Below are 14,934 nucleotides of genomic sequence, written 5' to 3' on the forward strand. Positions count from 1 at the left end.
CAGCAAAGCCAAATTTTAGCTAAATATCTCGGCATGCCCCATCTCCAGCCAGGACACAAACTCGCTTGCTCTGCTGGGCCAGCAGCCACCCTGGCTTCTGAGGCTTTGTCTGGGGTAGAACATGGAAAATGAAAGGAATTTGCTTGGAGTATGTTGGCACCCTCCGTGGCGGGTTTCCAGCTGAAACTCCAAGGCCTTTGCACGGCAGCAGCCCCAACTGGAGGGTTTAAGTGGGATGTAAGTGTTCCACAGACATGATGCTGGCCCTCTGCATGCGGAGAGTTTTCTCTCTGAAAGTCCTAGCAGCTGCGTCTACAGCTGGGAATGTTTGCCTAGACAGCAAATTCTGCAGGAGGACTGGAGACGGTTCTCAGAAGCCAGTTTTGAGTTCATAATCACGACTATTTGAACCAGAAACCTGCTATAATCAGCAAAGGGAAAGCTACCATGTGACCTGTGGGTCCAATCAAAAGGAATAGTGCTGGAATTTTAAATACTGAACACATGCAATGAACCAGGGCTTTATTTGTAATGAAAGAGGTGTCAGGGCTCAAGCAGTTTTTTTACTGTCATAACTGACATGGCAAGCCCAGAGGTGCCAGGGCTCTGAACTGCCAGGCCCAGAGGTGCTGGGGCTCAGCCCTGGCACAAATTAACCACTGCAATGGACAGCCTGTGGGCCGAGAATGATCTGCAGAAATTGTTCGCCGACTGATTTTTGCACCAGGAATTCCTTTGGGAGACTTGGACCCCATCTGCAGGGGGAGAAGGAGGCAGGACATGCCAGATTCATTGTTTGTTGCAAATCCTACACCCTGCTCTAGTCTGAGGGGGAGTTTTGGAAACTCCGTTTCACCTTTCTCCTGAATCTGAGTCTGTTGGAGCAGCAAGGGAAATGCATCCCGGAGTCCAGCCCTCTCTCCTCTCTGCAAATTCCCTGTCTCTGGCCTGCAGATGTTACCATGAACTCCTCAGCAGCGGGGTGCACGTGGGGAGATTGGTGGGCTTCACATTCAGGTCCCAAGCCACACAAGGCTTTCTAGATCAAAAGCAATGCACAGAATTGCAGCGGGAAGCCAGTGCAGATGTCGAGGAATTGGAGCAAAAATGCTCCCTGCGGTGATTGCCATCTAGCTTTAGTCACAAACACAGGGCGGTTGTAACCGTCAGGCAGTATTGTGCTGCACTTGCCCTATGCACAAGTCCGTGTTGTCTAGTCTGTAATAAGAGCCCGGCTGCCTATTGCTCCAGTGCAAGCCCTGCCGTGCGCGTCCAGAGAAGACTAGCCCCCCCCCCGCCCGCTCCGTAGCCATGCTCCTGGCCTCACTGTGTCGCGGGTGGAGGCTCCCCAGGAGCCACCTGTGGCAGACGGGATCCTGTCCTGGAGCCCCAGACGCTTGTTTAGAGGAGAATTCTTTTATCTGCCTTTGCTAGCTCTGCCTCCCTCCTACGGCGCCTCTGGTGAGAGCAGAGCCCGGGGAGGTGGGGCACCAGCTGGGCCCAAATCCAGGCCAACTCTGCCTCTCCGATGAGCTCTGTGAACCTTGCCTGGGCCCCAGGGAGTAAAATGATAACACTCGGACCAGTCCAAAGCTCTGGGCATGGGAAGCGCCTGGCTGCAGGTGTTAGGAGCTGGGAAGGTGATTGCAGATTAGGATAAGTGTATCCGACGTTCACTTTGCTGCAGAGGGGCCCAAACTCAGCCACAATCCTCCCCTGCAAAATGTTTCTGCTCCAGGGCTGGATGTCCATGCTGCGCCACGTGACCATGCACACCCTCTCTTCGTGTGTGTGTGTGTGTGTGTGTGTGTGTGTGAGTCCGGGCCAGGGGGAAGGGGCTAGCGCTGCCCAAGGATCAGGCCTCCCCTGCACACATCCCCACTTTGGTAAACGCTCCTCGGCCTAGCTGAAGCTCTTGACAATGTTTATAAAGCAGCTTGCAGCAGACAGCCTTCAAAGCACAGCGCAAGATGGTGTTTACCCGAGTGACTAACTATTTATTTGAAAACCCCCTGGATGCTGCTGCAGGACCTTAACGACAAGCACATGGGAAGCGCTGCGCTCCTGCCAGGGCAGCTTTTGGGGGGGCCATAGCAGGGCTGCGGTGAAGTTCAAAGTCACGGGGACCGGAGGATGACAATGACCCTTTGCCGGGCGTGTGAGAAATAGTTCCCAGGCCTCAGCATTGTTCTGCAACCAAAGCAGCCCTCAGCTTTCCATTTTAGCATGAACACTCCAATCGGAGATATGCTGTCGCAGCACATGGGGCAAATCAGGGGTCGTGTCCCCCTCGAGCGGCTGGTCGATTAGAGGATGATGGTCTATTCCTGCCACCAGCTAACAGGACTTACTCCTTCAGCTCAAGTGGTAGAGGCCTGTAGTTTGGGGCTGGGTTCAAATCCTGATGCCAACCAGTGCTCGGGGTTGTTACCCTCTCAGAGCAAGAGAGGGGCAGACTTTCCCAAATCCAGCTCCTCTGTGCAGATTTCCTCTAGCCTGTTCAGTGGAGGCCCTGCCCTGGCCCTCTGCCGCGAGGGGGGGGATCTCCCCCATCCTGGGCAGCGCCAGAGACCCCTTTCCTTACTCCCGTGCTGAGTGCCCAGAGCGGCTAGCCCAGAGTTCCTCTGGGCCATGGGGCCTGTGTTCAGCAATGGAGTTGAATATTCCCCAGCGCTGGCCCTGAGGCACATTCTCACCCTCGCTGCTGCGGAAGCGTGTATCTGTTCCTTCCAGCTGGCGGCAGGCCAAGCCACAGTTTGTGAGAGAGGGGTAAAGGACTTCAGCGGGCCCAGAACTGTTCTCGAAGGCCCTGAGGCACTTCCACCGACTGCACTGGGCTTTGGCTCAGGTCTCAAGATCGTGTCCCACTAGATGGGACAAAAGACTAGGAAATGCACTGGGCTGGCCTAGAGGAACTAGCAGGGCTGTCGTGTCTCTGCACGCCAAGGCCAGCCTGGGGTAACGGGAGCGGGACTGCACAAAAAAGATATTTTAAAGTAGTGGGTTTAACGCCCAGAGGAGTGCAGTGAGATACAATTTCTCTGCGCTCTTGGCTACTGTGGTGATGGGCTGGGGGGGAGTGATGGGAATGACCATCAGAATCCTCTTTGTGAGCCCGTGCGTCTCCAAGCCAGGACAGGCTCCCAGGAGAAGTCCCTGGGGTGGGGAACCAGAGGGGTGACCTCCCTCCCATAGGTAATGCCTGCACGGGTTTGAAAGATCCATCCAGCCCTCTTCTCCAGGCCAGCTGTCGCTGGTTAGTACCTGCACGCTAGAGGGATTAGAGGCTGTGTTTGCAAGGGCTGGTCTGAAGCCAAAGTCTGCACACTGTAAAAAGCCCGCTGGCTGCTCCCAGCTGACCTGCTGAGGGAGGGAGAGGCTGCCACGCTGAGCAGGAGGAGGCACCTGCAGGTTGCTGCATAGCTGAGATGAGCAGCACGGCACTCGGCTTGAACTGTTTGCAGACTCATTTTGGAGGCCTAGGGCCAGATCCTCAGCTGGTGCAAATGGCCACGGCTGCACCAAGGGAGCTGCACCAATTTATGGCAGCCAAGCACCTGGGCTCCTAGTGTACAAACTCTGCCAAAGCCCCATTCCTCTCAGCATGTGAGAGATCCTGGTACCATGGGGGGTGGGGTCTCTCCGTGCCAAGCGCCTAGCGGTTTAGAATCAGCACAAGCCCATTTCCAGCTATGTGTGGGTCTTACTGCAGCCCCCACCGAGCTCCAGCCCCATCTAGATGGGCACTGGGAGCATCGGTGATGCAGAGTTATTTTAAAGGGATTAAAATCATTTTCCGTTTCATTTGACCTCACAGCGTGAACGTTGTCCCCTTTATTCCCACACAATGGCAGCAGTTCGTGGGGCTTTGCATTGCAAGCTGCACCCAGAAGAGCTGTGTCAGAGCTTCCTATTTAGCCGGGATGTCTCGCTTCCTCCCAGACACATAATACACAGAAAGATCACCTCCTCCATCATTTCCAGAGCGAAGCAGCGCTTTGTTCCCTTGGCTGCACTGTCTGGGCAGTGTGCATATGTCTGAAGTCCAGGCCAACCCTGCCAGTTCTGCATGGTTGCTAGGTTTGTTAGCAAACTCTGTAGCTGTTGATCACACCTCAAATCCTGAAGCTTCCCCCTTTTATCCGTCATTGCTCAGTCTGGGCAGTGTCGTGCTAGAGCTGGAAGGAAACTGCTTTTATCATGAAAACATGTTGCCCTTTTTCAGCATCTTTTGTTCAAGGGTCATCAAGATCTTCAGTTAGACCATGGAACTCACTGCCACAGGATGCCACTGAGACTAGAAACTTAAGATTCGATGCGCAATTAGGCATTTATCTGGAGGGCAAGAATGTCCAGAGTCGTCATGACAGGTTTCAGAGTGGTAGCCGTGTTAGTCTGTATCAGCAAAAAGACCGAGGAGGACTTGTGGCACCTTAGAGACTAACATATTTATTTGAGCATAAGCTTTCGTGGGCTAAAGCCCACTTCATCAGAGTCATTATGGTTAATCCTGAAAGAAGGGTATTGGAAGAGAGATAAAACTCCAGGCTTCAGGGCTTAAACCAATCCCTAACTATTAGGAGTTAGGGTGAGACCTTCATGAGGGCAAATTATCCCGTACCTGCTACTGCAGGGTTTCTTACCCCTTCCTCTGAAGCAGTTGGTGTTGGCCCCTGCCAGAGGCAGGACACAGGCCTAGATGGACCCTGAGTCTGATCCACTCTGGCAATTCCCACGTTCCTGAGAGTGTTTCAAATATGAATGAATTAATCTGCTCTAGGGCACGTCAGTATTACTGGAGTGGAAAAGTGTCTTGTGGTTAAGGCACTGGTCCAGGACCAAGGACATCAGGCGTCATTGTCACAGACCCGTGTGACCCTGGGCAAGCCACTTAATCACTCTGTGCCTCAGTTGCCCAGCTGCAAAATGGGGATAATAATTCTGCCTTGTCTATTTAGGTTGTAAGGTCTTTGGGGCAGGGGCTGTCTCTTACAATGTGTGTGTGCAGCAGTAGTTCAAGGGGGGCCTGTACTTGGTTGAGCATCACTGTAATGCAAGTATTAATATAGTACGTCCATTTTACAGATAAAAGAAATGGGGCACAAAAAAGGTAAGAGACTTGTTCAGAGGTTACACAGCAAATCAGTGGTGGAGGCAGATGAGAACTCAGGGGCCCTGACTTCCAATCTCCTATTACAGACAATGGCGCAGAACAATTTGCTTTTTGTCGGAGTTGCCCTTGCCCTGACCTGTCCATCACACCGCCGTGGTTTTCCTCATCGAGCACATGCCGCCATTGCTTCCCGACTGGTACATCACTGTTCACTGCAGTGGTGTCAGCACAGCTGTGAGAACAGTGTTTGTTAATTAACTTGGGCTTCCTCTGCTGGCTGGATCTGCAGTAGCAGCAGAGCGAAGGCAGGAGACAGCCCTAAAATGGCAACTCCTGCGCAGGGGTTGGTGAATTTATCAGTTATTTCTGATTTTTAAAACCTGAATGATCTAGGACTCTCTCCAGGTAATGACAATGTTTTAAGGCTGGGACCCTGTTGGGCCTAAGCTTTGTCCCGGGCAGAGCTGACTGACACATGCCAGAAGAGTCATTTTGCTATTTCCAAGGTGTGGGGTTTTTTTAATTTTGTTGTGCAGGAAATTTTGGCTTGTGGTTCTGACCTGGGATTAATGGAAATTTCAAAATGCTGTAATTTCCGGGGGAACAGAACCTCCGAGTTTTGACCTGCCCGAGGGACAATCGTACCTAGTCTGTGTGAGGGAGGATGAGCACCACTGTCCCTACGCACAGCATGAAATCTCGGTAGCTACAATCACATCAATAGCTACTTGCCCACATTAAGTCACGAGACATTCAATGAGGCCCCCTTGACGGGAGACATCTGTGATGCTGGCAGCCTACAAGAGCCTCACCTACAAGCTGGTAGCGGTCAGATGAGCAGTGATCGGGATTGGCTGCACTTTAAGTAAATTCTAGCCAGAAACAGGCCATCCCTTATTCAATGTCATGTTAACTTTCTCAAAGGAAATAGAAAAGGAGTACTTGTGGCACCTTAGAGACTGCCACAAGTCCTCTTTTCTTTTTGCAGATACAGACTAACACGGCTGCTCCTCTGAAACCTGTCAAAGGAAATAGGTTGCTATTAGTTTTTAAGCAAACAGGAACTTCCAGATATGTCTGTGAAGTAATATTACCAGTCAATCTCCTCCCTGCAGATCGGCTGCCTGGGCCCCCCCCTTTCTGCCCTTCCAGGGCTCTGTGATGTTGTTATTCCTCCTGGCCTGCTGTTTCGGCACTTGTATGTTAATTCTCGCAGCGTCCCGCTGAGCAGTTTATGCACAAGACGTAAAATAACATTCATTATTCCATAAGGTTAATCTGTTCCTTTTCCCTTCCAGTTTGTGTGGGTGTGTGTTTGGAAGCTACAAGCAGCTAACGCTCACGGCGTGGGAGCCCCCAGATGGGACTAGATCCACGCTCCTGTGCTCCTTATGGGTTTGAAGGTAGACTCATGTTACCTACTACCTAAGTTTTCTGTGGCTGATATTATGGTGTGCGGATATGGTCCCGTACCAGGCATCGTGTACAGACTTTCAGTTCTGATCCAGCCCAAGACACAGTAGCAGGAGCAAACCCAGACACCACGCTGTGGAACGGACTCTCGATCACCCTGCAGTCTAGGCACTGGGAAGTTACTATGCAGCTTGGACTGTTTCTGGTGGTGGTTTTTCTAAGCTTGATGGATCTGACAGGCAGCAGCAAGGTGGTGAAGGGCAAGAGGCAAAGACGAAGTATGTATGAAATGCTTTTCTTCTCCGACTCCCTCTCGCGATGCAGAATGTCAATGTCTGTGCGTAACAGGCCCCTGTTGTTCGCTGGCACCCAAAGGGCAGGGGCGGGGAGGAGCAGCTGTTTAGGGAGAAGCTGGCTCAGGGTAAGCAATGCAGAAGGGGGTGGTAGGCGTGGGATCATTACCGCGCCCAAAACATAAGGTAACAGTTTGACATGTCGCTCAGTCCCTGGCTGTGTAAGCTCCTCAGGGCAGGGGCTGGGGCTGTTTGTGTCTTGCCACGTCAGTACCTAACAAATCCCACAAGGAGCCTGGCTGGAAAGATACGTCCCTTTCTCTTGCTGTCAGATAGGGAACATCTATAAGTTTGCTTCCTCTGCACCCAGCTTTTTCTACCGGCTGGACTGATGGTTCCCTTGTCCCTTACTGAGCACAGAGCAGGAACTGGTTCCTCTGACTCTGCAGGAACACGGTGATCTTATGTTCCCCCAAAGCCTGCCCCCAGCTTGTAGCTCAAGGGAGACCCGCTGGGCTCCACTCTTCCTCCACCGCAGAGTGCTGGGTTTGTAACAACCTGCAGGCCTGTTCCAGATTTCTTTTAAGGAACCTGCAGCTTCTAGGCCCTAGGAGCAGGAGAGGCAGGGGTGGCCAGTGAGAGCCTGTGGTGGCTACAGAGTGTGTGGAAGAGACCAGAGGCAGGTGCATGGATGCAGGGAGGTAGGAGTAGACTAGCAACAGGGGCTGCCGGTGAATCAGGAAAATTCACTGCGCTGAGGGCTGGCGAGTGCACCCAGGAAACTGAAAAGGGGAGTTTCCTCTCTAGCCTCAGCTCCAGGAATTATGAATGGGCCAAGCCCCTGCCCCTTGTTAACAAAGCACCCAGACTCTGAGCTTTCTGAGGATGGGCTGGTCTGGTCACTCAAAGCAATAAGAGCATGTCAGCCTAAACTTCCTGCCTGAGATTGGCAGAGCCCAGAGACTGTCGCTCACCCTCTGCCCTTCCTGCAAAAACCCTCTGCTTGTCTCAAGCCCAGTGAGCTGGCCTCACCCTCTCTAGAGCCTGGTGAAAGTCAATTGGGCCCACCGGCCAGCATGACTCAGCCGTAAATACCCTGCCTCTCAAATGGGGGTTAACAGCTGGGCCCAGGTTGGCTCAGCAGCTGAGGCTGCATCTCACAGGGGCTCTGAGGCCTGGTCTGCACACAAACTTGCATGGAAATAACAAAGGGGGGGTGACTTAAAACCCAGTTAGTTATTTTGGTGCAAGTCAGCATGGCATGAAAGGGGCTGCTGTTTGACTGAGTGGGAGTTGGTTATTGCTTTACAGCCTGCTCTCTGCACAGAGTTGCTCCAGTTTAACTAACAGTGCATTTTAAACTGATGTAGTGACATGGGGGCAGCTTTGTGTGTGGATGCTCTCAGGTCACTTCGGCAGCATCAGGAAGTGTGCAGGTGCAAGTCAACAGCTGATATCTCCAGTTTTAAACTGATGTAAGAACATCCACACAGGGGTTTGCACCGGTTTTACTACTTTGGCTTTTTAATTGATTTAAGTTAAACTGGTCCAACTAGTGCGGGTCTGTGAGTCCTAAGGGATGCCTGCAGCAGTTGCTTGCTCCAGGGAAGATGTGCTCTCTTGGTTAATGTTATAAATTACGAGTCCCAAATGGGTCTCAATTACAATCTTAGCTGGGGGGCCACCCATCAGCACCAGAGCGAGGAATATCTGCCATTGTGTCGAGCTAGCGACTCCTGTGGGCCCTGCGACAGGGTAAGCACGCTGCCCCTGGCCTTGCAGTGACACCCTCCATGTGCAGCTGGAACGAGCCACGCAGTGTCTGCCACTGGGGAGTTGGGGGGAGGCTGCCACCTGCTCCTGCCCCCACCAAATACATGGTTTCCCATCAACAGCACTCACACTATAGACATTGTTTTACACACACACACACACACACACCCTCTCTGTGCCTGTAAGTAATGCCCGAAGCATGTACAGTTGATGGGGGAAGCCATCTGGCCTGGAGGACTTTACCCCAAATATATTCATCCCTGGTGCAACTTCAGGGGCATCAGTAGAGTTACAGCAAGGAGGAATTTGGCCCAATGCCCCTCTCTTGTCTTCTTCTCTCCTCCCCAGCCCCCAACAGAGGGGAGCAGGGGGGTGGAACAATTTGTATAGTGCGGGTGCTGAGAGCCACTGAATCAAAATGTAAACCTTGGATATGATGGAAAACACTTCAAGCCAGGGGGTGCAGCAGCCCCCACCCCCCCCCCACTTCCAGCACCTGTGGAGGGGAGTACAAATGGGCTGGCTGTATCTGCGAACTGAAGTACAGAGCTGTTCTGAACCAATCCAGGGTGAGGCCTCTGTCCCACAGGGCTCCCCACCTCCTTTTTCCCTGGCTAGCACTCACTGGCCCCTTCTCCCAATCCATAACGCACCTGGGAAGCTGCACGCCAAGCCTTTCTTTTGTTTGTTTTGAACCAGCTGCCCCAGGTTCTTGTATTACGGGAAGGGGTAAACAGCACTTCCTTACTGACTTTCTCCACACCATTCCTGATCTATCATATCCCCTCTCCCCCATAGCCATCTCTTTTCTAAGCTGAACAGTACCAGTCTTTTTAATCTCCACTCATAAGAAAGCTGCTCCACACCCTTAATCATTTTTGTTGCCCTTCTCTGCACTTTTTCCAATCCCAATATATCCTTTTGGAGATAGGGCAACCAGAACTGCAAGCAGTATTCAAGGTGTGGACGTACCATGGATTTATATAGAGGCAATATGATATTTTCTGTCTTATTATCTATCCCTTTCCTTATAAAGAAAAGGAGTACTTGTGGCACCCTAGAGACTAACCAATTTATTTGAGCATAAGCTTTCGTGAGCTACAGCTCACTTCATCGGATGCATTGTTGCATCCGATGAAGTGAGCTGTAGCTCACGAGAGCTTATGCTCAAATAAATTGGTTAGTCTCTAAGGTGCCACAAGTCCTCCTTTTCTTTTTGCGATACAGACTAACATGGCTGCTACTCTGAACCCTTTCCTTATGGTTCCTAACATTCTTTTGGCATTTTTCACTGCTGCTGCAGATCAAGCAGATGTTTGCAGAGAACTCTCCATGATGACTCCAAGATCTCTTTCTTGAGTGGTAACAGCTAATTTAGACCCCATCCTTGTATCTGTCTAGTTGGGATTCTGTTTTCCACTGTTGCATTTATCAGCATTGAATTTTATCTGTCATTTTGTTGCCCAGTCACCCAGTTTTGTGAGGTCCCTTTGTAACTCTTGGCTTCCTCATTTTTGTCTAGTTCCCCTTTTTGAAGTTAAATGCTACGTGGTGGGTTTCTGAGTTATTTCCCCCTCACAAGGGTGTTTAAATTTAATTTAAATTATGGTCACTATTACTGAGCAGTTCAACTATATTCACCTCTTGGACTAGATCCTGTGTACCACTTAGGACTAAATCAAGAATTGCCTCTTCCCTTGTGGGTTCCAGGATTAGCTGTTCCAAGAAGCAGACGTTAACGGAGTCCAGAAATTTTATCTCTGCATCCCGTCCTGAGGTGACATGTATCCAGATGATATGGGGATAGTTGAAATCCCCCATTATTAATGCGTTTTTATAGCCTCTCTAATCTCTCTGAGTATTTCACAACCACCGTCACCATCCTGGTCAGGTGGTTGATAGTACATTTCTATTGCTAGACTCTTATTATTCAAGCATGGAATTACTATCCATAGAGATTCTGTGATACAGTTTGATTCCTTTTTTTTTTTTAACTATATTTGACTCTATGCTTTCCTTCATATATAATGCCAGTCCCCCTCCAGCACAACCTACTCTGTCATTCCTGTGTCTTCTGTGTCTTTTGTACTTGGGTATTACCGTGTCCCATTGATTAGCATCGTTCCACCAAGTTTCTGTGATGCCTGTTATATCAATATCCTCATTAAATACCAGACACTCAAATTCACCCGTCTTAGTATTTAGACTTCTTGCATTTGTATCCAAACACTTCTAAAAGGTGTCAATATTTAGTTGTCTGCCTCGTGTGACGTCATTGAACAGGACTCTTCCTTTGACTGTTTCTCTTCAGTTCCTACCTGTACTTCATCAACTTCTATCTTCTCCTCTTTACTAGGATATAGAGCATCCCCTTTACTAAACCCTCCCCAAGGGATGGGTCTGTCCGAACCATGTGCTCCTCCGCAGCTATCGCGTTTGGACAGAAGTAGCATTTCCCCCTCCGAGAAGGGAAGGGGCAGGAAAGCGATCTCCCTGTTACAGAGAGCCTGGGACTCAGTGTCCCATGGGAGCAGAGCCGGCCCAGGGCACTGCCCCGGAGCTCAGTGTCGGTGCCTCTCTTGCATGAGTGAGATCTGGCTGGATGCAAGCTGTCATCTCTCCGGAAGGGCGCGGCAGGGTCGCCATGCTGCCAGCCGAGCTGGGAATTAGCTCCCCTTTTCAGCTGCTAAGCCAGGTGGATCAGCTGGGGAAACATGCAGGGTGAGCTTCCTGAAGCAGCCCCAGTTGGGCAGCGCAGAGGGCGATGCGGCCAGAGAATGGGTGCTGCCGTTCAGCCATCTGGGTCCTGTCCTGGAGCCTGAGCCTCCAGCGCCCGCACCCAGGGACTCCACCTGCTTCCTCGGTCTCATCACACGCTCCCACCTCTTTGGGAGCTCCTCCTGGGGAACCTAGTGCAGCAGCACCCCCTGGCCGCAGCCACAGAGGACAAGCCCAGGCCTGCAGCAAACGAGAGATTTTGCTCTCAGTGGGGTATCCCCATTCTGTTCCTGACCCAGCGCAGACCGAGGGGATGTGCTATATCCCAGGGGTTGGCAACCTATGGCACGCGTGCCAATGTTTAATGGCACGCTGAGGCCTGCCGGGTCCCAGCCGCTGGCCCCGCTCAGCCCGCTGCCGAACCCAGGCCGGACCCCGCCCCGGCAGGCAGCAGCGAGCCATTAAAAATCCTGCCAGCCCTGGCCCGCTCTTCCCCCTGCCCCCCCCAGGGCATGGTGAAGAAGCTTGGTCCTGCCGGCTGCTGCTGCAGGGCAGGCAAGTTCCTCCTTCCCTGCCTCTTCCCCCAGCCTGCTGGGGTCCTGCCGCTCTTCCTCCCCTCCCTCCCTGCCGCCCATCAGCCGATGGCCCTTGCCAGGGAGGGGGAGAAGCGGAGCCAGAGCGCCCGCACTGCTCCGGGGAGGAGGCGGAGAAGAGGTGGTGACGGGGCCTTGGGGAAGGGGGGTGGAATCAGGGCATATTCCCTCCAGTCCAGCCTCCTGCACCAGAAACGGGATCCCCCTCTTGGCCCCAGAGGTGGGCCCTGGTGGTGAGGTCTGAGGCCCAGTGGAAGTGGGCAGGCGGGCTGGGAAGCTTGCAGTGGTACTGCTGGTGCGGATACAGAGGAGATGTCGAGTTCTAGCACAACGTACCCCAAGCCCCGATTCAAACCGCTCCGGTATCCAGCGGAGCCTTGTGGAGCACCCCCTGGGATGAGATGCCCCAGGCTGTAGCTCCGCACTGAAGCCGTCTGTCTGCGCGGCATAGGGCTGGTTAATATAAACCATTGCATGATTTCCATTCGGGGAGCGGAGCTGGGTGTCTCTGCTCGGTGGTCATTGAGCAGTCACTATGTTCGGTTTGAAACTCGTGGGTCATTCACTGTTCTGGGCGTGAGGCGAGTTGGTGACACGTACTGATAGTGAGCATGCCTCTGAGCAAACAAGACTTGGGGAGAAGGAGCTGATAAAAACCTCAGCATCTGGCTACAGAGAAGTGGGCTGAGAAGTGAGCACTGCGTTCGGGGACCACGGGGAGAGGAGCTCGCGTATGCCCGAGGCTGGGCTGCAAGCTCTCTGGCCGCACTCCAGAGCGGGATCAGAACATCAAGGCAGAGGGTGGGCTCATTGCTAAGAGGATCAAAATGAAGTGGTTCTCCGCCCGAGTGGGCAGTGCAGCTCTGCTGAGACGCAGGGACAGAAGAGGGGAGGTGTCACCCTGCTTAAAGGGAGCCCCTATCCATCAGCACAGTCACCCCTGGACAGATGAGCAGGGCTGCTCGAAACACAGGGAAAGGGTTTCACAAAACAGTGCAAAATTCCTGTCCTGCCAGAGCAGGCACAATGACCGAATGAAATCAGCGGCATCTCCTCTCTGCAGGTAGGGGCCAGATTCTGCCTCCATGCGCTCCCCCGTGGCTCCCTCTCATGCAGCTGAGTGGGAGCCCCTGCACCAATACAAGGGGGAACTTGGCCCTAAAAGGGGGAGGGGCCAAGTCCCAGAGTTAGCAAGAATTCAGTCCTGACCAGTAATTAGAATTTGTTCTGTTGAATCAGGAATCTGCTCCGATTTCTGTTACATTTTCTGTGCTTAGAACAGCCTCCGTAACCCAAACAGAACAAATGCCATCAGCAGCTGCATGGTTCTGATAAGGCAGAGCACAGGGGTTACTGAAGCGATCTAAGGGGTTTGCAAATTGCTCTGGAAGCAAGCGTGAGGTTTTTCTTTTCCTTTGCGAATCCAAGTCCTTGCCGCTCAGTTACTAGCCTGGAATTTAAAGATTCTGTCGTTCCAGTGCTTGCTTTGAGGTATAATAAATGCAGTATTTAAAATACAAAAAGATGTAGATGTTCTATAAACACAGACAATGCTTACATAATTAACTAATAAAAATAACCTGCATTCTAGCCTGCAAAAAATGTTAGTTTCAAAATAAAGCAGAGTTTTTTATGATAATTAGAAGCAGAAGATGTTCAAACATGAAAGTGGACATTTTTCTTGGCCTGAGATTAGGGCCTCAGAACTGGTCTCAGTTTAGGGGGTACTAAAAGCTCCCTGTTGCCTGATGTAACTGACCTATAGAGGAAGTTTGAGACCTGAATCAGCTCCAAGCAGTGTGGAGAGGTATTCGGATGGTTTCCCCTTTTGGAGTCTGCAGACATGTGAGCCCAGCTTATCTGGGGCAGGACCCTGCTCATGAGGGAGGATGCTCCTCGGCTGAGCTGGCTACCTCCCCGTAAAGTATATGGCTGTAGGCAGATGAGGGCGTGTGAGTCTGGGCTGAGTGAGTTGCTCCAGGAGCCAGGCAATAAGCCAAGGCAGGCATGTGACCCTCCCCACTTTGGCCTACTGCAGGCACATGCTCCCAGCCCACTTCAGGAGCGTGGCCGGGGACCTGCAGAGATGCGTTCCCCTGCAGATGCTCTAGGAGTGGTAGCCAAAGCCAGGCCAGGTGTTATTTCTGAGTGGGAGATGGAGTCGCTGGGTGGGGCTGATGGAAGCGCTTTGGTGAGGGAGTCGGGGGGGGGGGGTTATTCGGGGTTTATTACAGGGTTTGGACGCTGGCCCAAATTGCTGCTGTTGTTTTCATGATATTTATCTCCATGCTCAGAGCAACCAGACCAGGTGTGCAACAGCCCCACTCCCTCCCCACCCAAGTAGATTTGGGTGCGTGATTCCATCCACCGATGCATCCGTATGGACCAAGACAGAGTGCGAGACTCCATCTCTTCTGGGTATTAAGCAATCGCACTCGTCCCAGATATTGCTGCAGTTGCATCTGAAACGAGGCTGAGAATAGTGGCTGTGCAATGCCGGGCTGCAAGTTCAAATCACTTGCTCCTTGGTCATCTCTTCTAGCCTGCTCAGCCCGGGGGAAGGGGGCAGGGAAGGAGAGAGCCCGTCTCTCTGAATATCTAATCCGGGTATTTATCGAGCACTCAGTAACGTGCTGTCTGGGTGCCGGTCCTGGAGCATCATGGGATAGGCTCTGGCGTGAGCTGTGCATGCAGCCCTCCTGGGTTGGAAGGGTGCGAGAGGAATAATGGGCAAGAACAGGGAATCCTTGAAGTCTCTTTCCCTTGTGCTGCAAGTTGGACACAGAGGAGTTTTGCAAACGTTACCTTCTCACGGCCAAATATGTTTTTCTCACAGTAGCACATATGAAGGCCAATGCTGACCAGGGAAGCCGGGATCCCGAGAATGCCGGGCCGCATTAGCTCAAGGAGCTTGCTAAATCTTGCTGAGTTGACAGATGCTTGTGTCCCACTGAGGAAGATGCAGGCCAGGCTTGGAAGGGCCCTCAGGAACAGATGTGTCTTGGCCAGAAAGGACAACAGCGCTTGTAAT

The 14,934-nt window shown here is 52.1% G+C and overlaps 2 protein-coding genes across 3 annotated transcripts in view; one reads left to right on the forward strand and one right to left on the reverse strand.

The window, feature by feature from the left end:
• Nucleotides 1–14,934, reverse strand: part of CDCA8 (cell division cycle associated 8) — a 282,601-nt gene that overhangs the window by 155,954 nt on the left and 111,713 nt on the right. The gene's annotated exons all lie outside the window — the stretch shown is intronic.
• RSPO1 (R-spondin 1) overlaps nt 1–14,934 on the forward strand; it is a 33,337-nt gene that overhangs the window by 8,784 nt on the left and 9,619 nt on the right. The window contains exon 2 of one of the 2 annotated variants that reach the window (XM_074934202.1): nt 6,412–6,516. In XM_074934202.1, coding sequence (XP_074790303.1) covers nt 6,474–6,516 — 43 coding nt within the window. In that variant the 5' untranslated portion in view covers nt 6,412–6,473. Of the gene's footprint in view, nt 1–6,411; nt 6,805–14,934 lie in introns of those variants that run through there. The other variant, XM_074934201.1, reaches the window with a different exon arrangement.

This window comes from Natator depressus, chromosome 19 (assembly GCF_965152275.1).
Source record: "Natator depressus isolate rNatDep1 chromosome 19, rNatDep2.hap1, whole genome shotgun sequence".
NCBI lineage: Eukaryota > Metazoa > Chordata > Testudines > Cheloniidae > Natator > Natator depressus.